The sequence below is a fragment of the Conger conger genome, chromosome 11 (assembly GCF_963514075.1).
Source record: "Conger conger chromosome 11, fConCon1.1, whole genome shotgun sequence".
NCBI lineage: Eukaryota > Metazoa > Chordata > Actinopteri > Anguilliformes > Congridae > Conger > Conger conger.
Window position 1 is genome coordinate 20,580,910 of NC_083770.1, and position 13,499 is coordinate 20,594,408.

Below are 13,499 nucleotides of genomic sequence, written 5' to 3' on the forward strand. Positions count from 1 at the left end.
CACAGTTCATGTTCATTTCGTTCCCGACTTTATGACTTGCCACGTGTACGTCAGTCAAATTTTTTCAAACCTCCCTCTTGCCTTCAAGGTTTCCGTGTTTGCTTCAGTTTAACATACAGGCTGTGACAATTGCCTCTAACTTTACAGTTAGAGTAAAGTTAAAATTTGCCGCTGTCATTGCACTTTTGGTTTGAACTTCAAATGAATGTCGTCAAAAATAAACTGGATAAGTCGAACAAAAGTCTTGAAAGTAGAGTTTTATAATTTGTGTATACAAGATTTCATAGTAACTTGACCTGTGGAATTACTTCCTTATCTGAAAAGAAATTTTAGTTCAAAGTGCTGGGTCAGGACTGCTTGGCTCTTTTTCTGTGACCCTCATTTCTGAAGTGTTTTGTGCCCAAACACACGCAGAGACAGACAGAGTAACACAGTCTTGTCAGCCAGTGCTGTTATTCCAGACATGCTGGAGTCCTCCTGACTCCTGCTCCTTCCTCCTGTCTGTCAGAAACTCTAGACTCAGCCTGTTCTGTTCTGCGTTGGCTGTTGGCTGGCTGGTTATTGTTTGGCTTGGATGGGGGCCCTTTCTGGTTGCCGTCTGATTGTTGACCCCCCCCCCACTCAGACGCCGAGCTGCCGCAGATGGCCATCGGAGCTGGGACCCAGGCTGCAGCCGTGAGGTCAGAGGTCACCCGTGATGAAAGCGTGCCTCTGGCGCCCTCTGCTGGTAGCTCCAGGCCTCCCACGCACCAGCAGACCGCAGCCATGCAGAAAAGCCTGATGGACCAGCAAATGTCTTCTGCTCTACATGGTAAGACCTCAGCTGATTTTAACACCCGCACGCACGCACGAATGCACACACAGACAGACACACACAAACAATGAACTGACAGTGTGTGTGTGTGTGTGTGTTCACCCCCCCCCCTCCCCATCTCTCACAGAAGAGTTTCTGTGTGTGTGTGTCTGTGTGTGTGCGTGCGTGTGAGAGCGAGACTGTGTTTCTGTGAGAGATGGGTGTGTGTATCTGCCTGTGTGTGTGCATGTGTCTGTGTACGTGCGCATCGGTGTGTGCATGTGTGTGGGAATTCAGAGCATGTAGCCAATTTGTTCCCTCAGGGATCACGTTCACACCTGTCAAAATAAAGGAAGCAGAAGTATCAGTGTTGTGTGCAGGGCCCACAGTGCACTGGGAGGCCTGTAACACAGCTAGTGCCTCAGGGCAGGTCCCGGCAGGGTTTTACTGGCATATTTTCCCCTGCAGAACGCTATCCTGCATTTTAAGAGCTGCGTTTTGCTGTGGTATTTGGCAAAGTGAGGCCTGCACTTAAAATACTTGCGATGAGGGTAGGTTTGGGGGAAGTTCCCTCGCCTTTCGGAATGACAGTCTTCGTAAGATGTGGGCTGAAATGCTTTGTTTATGAGTGTTCCTCCCTGTCGCTAGTAAGCAAGGCAGCGAGATTGACATTGTTTGTATTCTCTTATGAAGCGCTGCGCAGGCCTGCGGTTGTTTTGATGGTGGGAGAGCGAGCTCTCGGAGGTGCGGGAGGGCGCAGTAACTCACGCAGTGTAGCTGTAGTCCTGGCAGGGAGAAGGCGCCCGCGTTGCTGCCAGGGGAATGCTGGCCCTGAACAACTGCAGACAATCTGCAAGTCATATTCTGTCAGGTTCTGAATTACATTGTGAAAATACCGTGAATAATGGATGTGGGATAAATGAACCAGAGTCATGCTAATAGAAAGCAGTTCTTCTGATGTTTGGGATTAAATTAAGTGCGGGACACTATAAAATGCGATGTGTGTAATTGTGTCGCCTGCTCGGTTTATCCCGGGGCGGAGAGCTCCCGCTGAATTTCCCCACGGCCGCCCCGTGAACGAAAAGGCAATCGCTTCATTTCTCACGTCCTGTTCTCCTGTCGTTCCAGGGGAGCCCTGCGGCCAGGGCGCGCTGAAGTCCATCATGAAGAAGAAAGATGGCCGACAGAGCTCCAGTGGCACCAAAAAGAACCTGCAGTTTGTGGGCGTTAATGGAGGGTGAGAATCGGGCGATATTTCACAGGAGCCTCTTTGACAGAAAAAGTGGCGTCTTTGCCTCGTGTCTGTTGTTATGAATCTCTTATGTGGCCTTTCTCGTTTTAGAGCCTCATTTGCAATAAATGGGGCATTGAGAATGATTTAGCATATATGCATGTACGTACGTAAATAAGCTGTATATTAAATAGCATTTCATTCAGGCCGTGTATAAATCTATTAATACGGCTGTTATTGATAACAATGCTAATGTCATCAGTACTTATTGGACGGTACCGTATGTATATATATTAATATATGATTATTAATAACTTTTATCAGCAGAAAATAAAATGTAAGGGTGTGCGCGGTGTTAAATGATATAAAACGTAGGCGGTAATTGAAAGAGGTGGTGTGCGGTGTGAGCGGTTCCTCTAGCTGGCTTGCGCTCTCCCGGTCTCAGATACGAGACCACGTCCAGCGACGACTCCAGCTCAGAGGACAGCAGTTCGTCTGAGGAAGAGGAGGAAGAGGAGGAGGAGGCAAAGGTGTACGGAGGGCAGGAGGGGCTGGAAGGAGAGGAGTTGAATAATGAGGGAGCGGCGGAAGTGGAAGAAGGAGGAGAGAAGCAGGAGATAAGAGAGAGGCGAGTGGTTCTTTCCGGATCTTTCTGCAGTCTATCTCAAGTTCAAGTTTCGAGTTTTATTGTAATTTCTTCTCATTGCAGGTGTAAGAAAAGAGCACAATATTGTGCCCCCGGAAACCACAGTGCAATATACAAATAGTATCTAAAATTAACTTTACACTTAAGTCAGATTTGTGCTTAGTCAGCATTAAGCATTAAGTACTTGTATTGATATCCCAGCTAACACAAAATGATCTCATTTGGTTGCTGCATTCCAGTAACTTTGTGAGATCATTTTGTGATAGCTGGGATATCAATACAAGAAATAATCATGCTTAATAGTGACTTTAAGCACAAATCTTACTTAAGTGCAAAGTTCATTTCAGCCGATGCTTACTTTTATTATTGTAATTACCAATGGCAATAATAAAAACATGATTTTAAAAAATAACAAGGAAGCATCAAATATTACACATTAATCACTAAATGGAACAGTAATTATATCTGTTAGTGTCTTAAATCCTGATCCCTTGTCTGCTTACAGGTATGAGCTGAGTGAGAAGATGCTGGCAGCCTGCAGCGTGTTGAAAAACCACCTCAGTGAATCCAAGCCTTTAACCGGCAAAGATGTGGTGAGAGGCTGGTCTGTTCACAGATCTGTGGGCCTGGGGAAATGGGGGAATTATGGTCTGAGCTGAGAGTACCTCTTTCACACAAACATCTGTGCCCCTGCTGTGGCTGACCAGGTGGTGCCTCCTGCTTCAAACCAGGGCTTAACGACCAGCCTGACTGAAACCAACTGTGCTTCTGGTCAAATTAGAAGGCTGCTTTTTCACTTTGGTGCAAGCACAGAGATGATTAAGCCCTCCAGTGTGGTGTGAAAGAATGTTTAGCCATCAGTGCAGGTTAAGCTCACTCGGACTGTTTAAATGAAATGATGAAAGGGGCAGCAGTGACTGTTGTAGAGGAGAGTGTGAGTGTGTATAAAATAGTGTGGATGTTGGATTGAGGTTATGAATCGGGACATAAACCAAGTATACATTTTAGGTCTGTGAAACGCCTTCTAGGTGTTTCAGGTGAAAACAAGGCTAAGTTTTCTTGAAAGTTTTCTAGCCGACTAGGACATAGCCAGGCTATATCCGGGCACAGCCTGTCTGAGCTATATTGACGTTAACCTAGGCTGTTTATGTCAAATCTCAACCTAGAGATATTTCCACCCTATTAGGCGCTTACTTACTGGGTATGGCTGTTTGACAGTAAGATTGTATATATGCCGGTATGAATGTTTGATTATAAATTGGGACAGTATGACTGTTTGTGGGTGCATATCAGGGATGATACAAATCCACCTCTGGTTTTCTTTTCTCATGGGTAATTAACTGAACAATTACTTCACACCTGATTCCCAGGTAAAGGGAGGGTGGAAAACCAGCAGTTCTCTTCCCGTGATTTGCTGGCTGGTATATAGATTACAGTACATAATTACAGAGCCCATAAGTAGGAGCAGAGCTGAGCTCAGTGTTGACCCGGTCGTGTTTGGTCCACAGAGGACGTGTCTGAACACGGTGCAGCAGGAGTGGTTCCGCGTGTCCAGTCAGAAGACGGCAAAGCCGGGCATGGTGGAGGACTTCCTGTCGGCCTTCAGGGCCGTGTCCCTGGACGTCCTGCGTCACGTGGTCAACATGGCCGACGCCAACGGCAACACTGCGCTGCACTACAGCGTCTCCCACTCCAACTTCGACATTGTCCAGAGGCTCCTCAACGCAGGTGTGTGTGTGTGTCCGTTCTGAGCTGAGCTTCTGTACGCTGGTGTGTGCGTGTGTCCGTTCTGAGCTCAGCTTCTGTACACTGGTGTGTGCGTGTGTCTGTTCTGAGCTTCTGTACGCTGGTGTGTGCGTGTGTCTGTTCTGAGCTTCTGTACGCTGGTGTGTGCGTGTGTCTGTTCTGAGCTTCTGTACGCTGGTGTGTGCGTGTGTCTGTTCTGAGCTTCTGTACGCTGGTGTGTGCGTGTGTCTGTTCTGAGCTTCTGTACGCTGGTGTGTGCGTGTGTCTGTTCTGAGCTTCTGTACGCTGGTGTGTGCGTGTGTCTGTTCTGAGCTTCTGTACGCTGGTGTGTGCGTGTGTCTGTTCTGAGCTGTTAAAAGTTCTTATAAGGAAAAATATGAAAATAAAAGAAACTTTCAACTTTGGCATCTGTTAAAGCCAGAACTTTAGTGACCCTCACATTGGAAATGTGACGCAACCTTTCAAAACTACTAAAATAAAACTATTTTATGTCTTTTTTCAGTGATGAGTGCTGGCATTCTTCATCCAGTAGCATCTTTTAAAACCATCTTACAGGAATATGAATGAGAAACTATTTCTTTGAGGAAAATATTTTCCATTTTACAGTGCATTCATGTTAAATAATAATGTCTTCTGTAATGTCCACGGTAGAGGCTAATGCGGGCTTAGGCCCTGAAGCCCTGCTGCCATTTAGCAGGTTAGCGCTCAGCTCCAGTGACTGATGGACTCATGAAAAGCGAATAGAATGCCGTTTACTCCGGTCTGCGGTCATTAAACCCCCATCGAGGGTCACCCCCGACCCGAGGACCCTGAGTGGGGTGTGGGGGAGTCCCCCGTGTCAGACGGAGGTTTGGGGTGCTCCCTCTTTCAGGAACAGAGGCGTGCTGGGGTTTTGTGAGGAGGATGACGAGCACAGAAAAGGCCATTGTGTCCCTCAGTCTTTGTGTCCCCCTGGCTCACTGCCCCTAAGCCCCGCCCCTGTCCCAGCCCTCTGTCCCCGACCACACGCTAGGCTCCTCCCACCTTCCGCTATCGCCACGGAAACAGACCCAAGCATCGTTCAGGCAGAGTGCCCCTCCTCTCCAGGATTTTGTCTGAATGGGCGGCATGTTAAGTGTCCCCTGTCTTGACAAAAGCACCCCTTCCTGCCCCCCTCCATGACCGGATGAAGGAGTTTTGGGGTGGGGCGGGGGGGGTTGGGGGTGGCAGATTGGCTTTGAGGGCACGTTGACCCCCCCTTGACCAGACGGAGTAGTGAGGGGGGGGGAGGTGGGATTGGCTTAGAGCACACCCTGACGTCCTTTCCTCTGCTCTCTGCAGACGTGTGCAACGTCAATCACCAGAACAAGGCGGGCTACACTCCCATCATGCTCGCTGCTCTGGCCGCAGTGGAGGCGCCCAAGGACATGAGCGTGGTGGAGGAGCTGTTCAGCAAGGGAGACGTCAACGCCAAAGCCAGCCAGGTCAGAGAGACACGCACTTTCAGTCTGCGATAAACCAGTCTTCACTTTCACTCTGCCATAAACCAGTCTTCACTTTCACTCTGCCATAAACCAGTCTTCACTTTCACTCTGCCATAAACCAGTCTTCACTTTCACTCTGCGATAAACCAGTCTTCACTTTCACTCTGCGATAAGCCAGTCTTCACTTTCACTCAAAACACACACACGCATGCACGCACGCACACACACACACACACACACACACACACACACGCACACACACACACACACACACGCACACACGCGGGTGCACACACACACGCACACACACACACTTTCACTCTACAGTAAACCAGTCTTCACTTTCACTCTACGATAAACCACAGTCTTTATCATCAGTGTCCATACATTTCTTTCACAACGTCAGGCACAGAAGAATTATGAAGAATGCAGATAAATGTAGTTATCACCCAGAGAAATGGTGTCGTGGGGGCTTTGTCCCACCAGGGGGCAGATGGTAGATACTGATACGCACTGTTTTTATGTATGAGCAATGTATTATGTTGTGTGTACTAAGTGAACATCCGATTTTAGCAGTTCTCACCCTTCCTGGTAATGTTACATGGTTGTTTGCTCTCATTGAAATGTTAATGTATGGACTTTGTTGTATTTTTAGCATTTGAGGTAAGCGTGAGAGGAATATGTGGTATCAGGCTGCTAGTTGTGTATTGTATTATATTGTACTGTGTTATATTGTATGGCATCAGGCTGCTAGTTGTGTATTGTATTATATTGTACTGTCTTATATTGTATGCCATCAGGCTGCTAGTTTGCATTGTATTATATTGTACTGTGTTATATTGTATGCCATCAGGCTGCTAGTTGTGTATTGTATTATATTGTACTGTGTTATATTGTATGCCATCAGGCTGCTAGTTGTGTATTGTATTGTTAGGTATGGTATCACGCTGGTAGTATCGTGCAGCCTCGTGTATTGAGCGCGCTCTGCTCTCTCTGAACTTGTGACCTCTGACCCCAGGCCGGGCAGACGGGGCTGATGTTGGCGGTCAGCCACGGGAGGATGGACATGGTGAAAGCCCTCCTGGCGTGCGGGGCGGACGTTAACATCCAGGACGACGAGGGCTCCACCGCGCTCATGTGCGCCAGCGAACACGGGCACGTGGAGATCGTCAAGCTGCTGCTCGCCCAATCAGGCTGCGACGCCACGCTGAATGACAGCGTGAGTCTCCGCCCCTCTGCGCAAGGCCTAATCTGATAATATCTCATAATAATAACAGCCATTGTGTCATTCCTGTTATTATCTTATAACAACAGCCATTGCTATCTGTTCTATTTCTAAGCATAGTATGATTCTGGAATTATAAACAATTATTTATTGTATCGTTATCTTGATGTTGTAGCTCTTCAGCATATCTCTTATTGCCTCACTTCTAGTGTCATTGCTTTACTGCCTATGCTTACTGTGTGATCTGGACTTGATGCTCATGGCTATGGATAACTGTATTCATCTTCATATTATTATCCTTGTTTTATTCCAGGACGAGAGTAATGCTCTCTCAATCGCTCTGGAGGCGGGACACAACGACATCGCCATGCTGCTGTACGCCCATGTCAACTTCTCCAAAGCGCAGTCTCCGGTGTGTACCCTGTGCTAACTACCACCCGTACCCTGACCCGTACCCTGACCCGTACCCTGACCCGTACCCTGACCCGTACCCTGACCCGTACCCTGACCCGCACCCTGACCCGCACCCTGACCCGCACCCTGACCCGCACCCTGACCCGTACCCTGACCCGTACCCTGACCCGTACCCTGTACCCGCACCCTGACCCGCACCCTGACCCGCACCCTGACCCGCACCCTGACCCGCACCCTGACCCACACCTGTACCCTGACCCGCACCCTGACCCTGACCCGTACCCGTACCCTGACCCGTACCCTGACCCGTACCCTGACCCGTACCCTGACCCGTACCCTGACCCGTACCCTGACCCTGACCCGTACCCTGACCCGTACCCTGACCCTGACCCGTACCCTGACCCGTACCCTGACCCTGACCCGTACCCTGACCCGTACCCTGACCCGTACCCTGACCCGCACCCTGACCCGTACCCTGACCCTAATCCTAACTCTACACCCTGCACACAGGGCTTACTGCATTAGGATGATGATGATGATGGTGGTGGTGGTGGTGTTAATGATGATGATGATCATGATGGTGATATTCATGTTGATGATCGTGATGGTGGTAGTGATGGTGTTGATAATGATGATGGTGGTGATGATGATAGTAATGATGATGATGATCATGATGGTGATGTTCATGTTGATGATCATGATGGTGTTGATAATGATGATGATGATGGTAATGGTGATGATGATGATGATGGTAATGGTGTTGATAATGATGATGATGATGGTGGTGATGGTGGTAGTGATGGTGTTGATAATGATGATGGTGATGTTCATGTTGATGATCGGGATGTGGTAGTGATGGTGTTGATAATGATGATGATGATGGTGGTGATGGTGGTAGTGATGGTGTTGATGATGATGATGGTGATGTAATGGTGATGATGGTGTGTGTGTTGTGCCCCCCCCTCTGCAGGGGACCCCCCGCCTCGGGAGGAAGATGTCCCCCAGTCCCACACGGAGAAGCGTGTTTGATTAAGGCCCCCGAAATCCCCAGCCCCGCCTCCCAACCCCGCACCCACGCTGCTATTGGTTCACGTTTGAGGGAGCCCAGGGTTGTTCTCTGGAAAACTGTCTGCAGGGAATGTGTTTTGGCTGGACCAATCAGGCGGCCCTGTCAGGGCAGGCAGCCAATCGGGTTTGTGCTCGTAACAGCCAATCAAACACTTCCTCTGACAGTGTTAATTTTCACATGGACACTGCATTACCCTTACCCCCCACGGAGACATTCCGTTGGCGTATTTCACAGATTTCCGCAAAAATTCCAGAAAACAACTCTGGGCAACTTTTAACCTGGACGCGTACTGAATGTATTCAAAAGTTCCACTTGTGCCTGATCTCACCAGCGTATGTCAGCAATAGAGGAAGATCCGATACTGTGCCGATTTTCACACGGACGTGTTCCTGGCGGTCTTTAGTGTGGTCTGGCCCTGTTTTTATTCAGCAGGTCTACGGAGGAGAACCCCAAAAGTATTAAGTGTCAGAGGAAGGTTTAAAATGTGGAAGTCTTTCTCTTGTTACCTGTGATATATTTTCTGTGTGTAGTGTACAGACATGGATCTGTACATATCATTTCTGTGACTATATGCACACACACACAGATGCACATGCGGACACACACACACACACACACACGCACACACACACACACTCACATATGCACACACGTTCTCACACACACACTGACAAACACAGAAGCATGCACGCACACACACTCACACGCTTATAAAAACACACACACACGCACACGCACACACACACACACTCACATATGCACACACGTTCTCACACACACACTGACAAACACAGAAACATGCACGCACACACACACGCACACGCACACACACGGAAACAAACACACACACACATACACACACTCACAAACAGAAACACGCACACACTCACACGTACTCAGAAAAAGAAACACACACACACACACAAACACACGTATTAGCATGAACTCCCTCTGACTTCTCTGTCTCTTGGGGTTTGTTTCCCAGCTTCCTCCAGGACAGATGTGAATTTATCCGCTTTCCATACAGCTTTATCGCTATACATATTTTAGATGGGATATAAGATTTAACTTTTATATACAGATCCTTTCTATCTATTTAAAAATCACAGTATTTTGAATATTCCTTATAAACAAGTCATGAAATATTTATCGATTCATAGTTTTTAATCCATATTTTAATATTGTATTGCATTGTATATACTGTATGTTTCGGATGAATTAGAGGTGCTAGGCATGTTCTCTGGTCTTATGTACAATTTATAATAAATTGTCCTTTCTTAGTGTAACTAAGGTACTTTAATATTTTTATCTGTTTGAAGTGCCTTCAGATTGCCATATAATAAGATTAAACTGCATTAAACGTACATGGGTGCTCTTTAATCCAAGCTCTTCAACCTCTTAATGTCGTGTAATTGTCCTTCTCCCAAAAGCTGTAAACTTTTATTTCCTTGCTTGTCATGAAATGTTGGCTTCTCCGAGCGCATTGTGCCACCGAAATACAGCTCACTGTGTCCCCCTGCTGGTGTCAATTGGTACTTACAACCAACGCAATTTATTTCTCTGGATGGATTGAATAACAAACACCATTTTCATTTGCAGTCTGGTAAGCAAATCGGTTTTTTCTCTCCCTGCGTCTCGGTGAGAAAAGCTATCAGCACTATTTCACAGAGACAGATTCGCTAGTTGCAGTATTATGCAGAGAACACAAGTACTTTATAGAACACTTGATATTTCATGGTACTCTTTATGTAGAAATCGGTTGTGTTTATCAAAATGTTCAGTGCTGTTATCGCACGGCTTATGTTCTTTATGTAGTTGTATTACAAAAGTGCAAATAAACATTTTAAATCACTACACCTGACACATTTATGCAAATGTTTTTATTGTCTCATATTAATATACTGACTTGCTTTTATTTCCCGAGAGTATAATGCGGTGTTTCATTTTGGTGTTATGCTGGCCTGTTTTTCAGGACCAATGCTGTTTTTTATTTTTATTTATTTTTTTGTTTTGTTGTGTAGGCTTTCTCGAAGAGATGGTACTGGTGTGTGCTGAGGTGGACATTGGCTGTTGTGCATTGTAATCTTGTCTTCTAATATACTAGTAAAAAGCTGCTACTTGTTCAGGTCTCATACACCATTCTCTCTAAGATAAGCTGTTTTGTATGACGTTTAAGCCAGCTCACAAGCTGGTTTAGCATTTTTGGTGCAACATTTAAACATCGTAGTGAGACTGAGATCATTCTAAAATAATATTTGAGGAATGCTGATATGTGTTCTGGAAGATGACAGTACCACTCAATAAAAGGAAAGACAATAAAACCTTAAGACTAATTAAATTAAACATGAACAATTGCTAGGTGATGGTATCTATGTTTAGGTAAGGAATGTGTTCAGAAGCAAAAATGTGTTGTGCTTTATGTAAATCATATCAGATTTAGAGCAGAATAAGTTGGGGTGAACCCTGCTACAGACAGGTTTAGAAGGTGGTGAGAGACACCAATTTGTTATTGTTGCAGGTATGTCTTTCTGCCACTAGGGGGCTGTTGCTGAGAATGAGCAGGCTAATGGCTCTCTGAGGGGGGCGCATGCAGACTGTCAGTGTAAGGGCAACATGAGAAAATGGAAGTTGGGGAGTGGTGGTCAGGGGCTTAGTCCGTCAGGAACAGAGGTTTTTAAGCAGAAGAATGTGTAGGGAGATGAGGAGAGGGCTGAAAGATCATATAGGCCAGTCCGGCTTCAGGCTGTGGATGACTTGGTGGGATTGGATAACACTGCTTTAAGAGAGAACAATTTGTTATTCTTGGTGAGAAAGATATGATAATTATAGTGCCATCTAACAAGAATGCAATAACATTTGATATTTTGACTAATTCAGTAGCAGCAACATTTAATTCAAGACAGTGGTGCTTGTCTGTGAAGTTATAAATGACAAGTGTGAACGTGTTCCCTTTTTTAAATCAATCACTTTGAAAGAAAACGGTTTCATTTTATCGCTACAGACTATTGTATTGTATCCACTGTGGCCACCAGGGGGAGCACATCCCAAGGGCACATCATCTCTGTTGATGGATGTCCCTCCTGCAGTTTCTGTTGGCTTTTTCTCTTCTTGTGTCCTTCAGGCTTATAGAGCGACCTGCTGTGCTGTGAATCTGGACTCTCCACATGTCTGCAGTGTAAAAACATACCTCTCTCCATGTGTCTGCAGTGTAAAAACATACCCCTCTCCACGTTTCTGCGGTGTAAACATACCCCTCTCCATGTGTCTGCAGTGTAAAAACATACCCCTCTCCATGTGTCTGCAGTGTAAAAACATACCCCTCTCCACGTTTCTGCGGTGTAAAAACATACCCCTCTCCACGTTTCTGCGGTGTAAAAACATACCCCTCTCCACATGTCTGCAGTGTAAAAACATTACCCCTCTCCACGTTTCTGCGGTGTAAAAACATACCCCTCTCCACATGTCTGCAGTGTAAAAACATTACCCCTCTCCACGTTTCTGCGGTGTAAAAACATACCCCTCTCCATGTGTCTGCGGGGTAAAAACATACCCATTTCTGGCCGTCAGGTGATGTACCTCAAGTCAAAACCTTGTTGCCAGACCTGGGTCAAATATGTCACTCAAATACTTTTCTATGCTTTACTGAGGTTGGCTCAATTGCACCAGGCAAGATCAATTGAGCACAGAAAAGTATTTGAATCGAAAACAATTACGCACAGTATTTGAACCATGTCTGGTTGGTGGCTCACTCTTGGCTTGATTGAATTTTGTTTATTAGTGCCAATAGTCCTTCCTCACTGGATTGACTTCCACTACCTGTTGACCTTGCAACAGCTCAGAGGCTACCTATAGTCCTCTGATCTCCCTCACCTGCACACCTGAGAGGCCTCCTATCTGTATTTGGGTAAGATAATCATGCCCGGGATTCGAGGTGTAAATCTGTATCTCAGCTGGTGCAACATTTGAAAATTGTAGTGAGGAAAGATGGAACAATACAATCTTAAACCAAAGTCCCTGTGTGTTGTGTGCAACATTAATCCATTTCAAGGTGGTTGTATCTACCTTAAGAAATGTATTCCGAAGGCTGGCAGGTCTGCTTTATAAGTTGTTAATTTTAATTGAAGAATCAACTCATGGGTTCCAGTGGGATTTCAGCCTTGACAAAATGTTCCCACAGAGGATGTGGTGGTGGTGCTGGGCTGCATCCACCCTGTGCACCGCGGGGGCCTTTCGTTTCCTCTCCTCCCTGGAGCCGAGGTTGGAGCCTGACTAGTGCAGGGGAGGCCAGCCCTGGTCCTGAGGAACTGCACGGTGTGCTGCTTTTTGCTACTCAACACAACTGTGTAATAAACTGCTTTAATTTATCAATTAATGTAAGGCACACCCCCTGATACTGAGACACAAACAGGACTGCAAGGCCTACACCACGTTCCTGGAGATCTACCATCCTGTAGGCTTTCACTCCAACCCTAACAAAGCATTCAGCAGCTAGAGCAGGGATACCCAGCTCTGTTCCTGGAGATCTACGGTATGATAGGTTCTCATTCTCACTCTAACCCTAACAAAGCACACCTCATTCGGCAGCATTGGTAACAAAAACTCAGTGTAAAAACAGGGAAGTGGCTTCTTCCGCCAGAAGCTAACATACTCTCAATGGTAGTTTTTCTGGTGGAGGAATGTGGTTTATTTTGGTTGCTTATTGACAATCTCAGACACTAAAACACTTTGATTGATGTGACCAATAATGTCCCAGTGTTCAGAAGACTGTGTTAGCTCACGATGGTCTGAACACCGCCGTATGAGCCTGCCCGGTTCATAATCTCTCATTAGCAACAGTTTCCCCACCACGCGGTCACAGTGGAGCGCTATTTCCATGTCACTGTGTATGCTGAAACGGATCATGCGTGTGACT

General features: G+C 46.4%; 1 protein-coding gene across 4 annotated transcripts in view; it reads left to right on the top strand.

Moving 5' to 3' along the window:
• The window catches only part of kank1a (KN motif and ankyrin repeat domains 1a), a 58,732-nt gene extending 48,284 nt beyond the window's left edge, over nt 1-10,448 (top strand). For all 4 annotated transcript variants that reach the window (XM_061259595.1, XM_061259594.1, XM_061259593.1 and 1 more), the window contains 9 exons: nt 626-811; nt 1,922-2,030; nt 2,470-2,652; nt 3,176-3,263; nt 4,179-4,398; nt 5,737-5,879; nt 6,898-7,098; nt 7,418-7,516; nt 8,489-10,448. In XM_061259595.1, the coding sequence (XP_061115579.1) occupies nt 626-811; nt 1,922-2,030; nt 2,470-2,652; nt 3,176-3,263; nt 4,179-4,398; nt 5,737-5,879; nt 6,898-7,098; nt 7,418-7,516; nt 8,489-8,551 (1,292 nt within the window). In that variant the 3' untranslated portion in view covers nt 8,552-10,448. The remainder of the gene's footprint in view (nt 1-625; nt 812-1,921; nt 2,031-2,469; nt 2,653-3,175; nt 3,264-4,178; nt 4,399-5,736; nt 5,880-6,897; nt 7,099-7,417; nt 7,517-8,488) is intronic.
• Nucleotides 10,449-13,499: the final 3,051 nt, after the last annotated feature.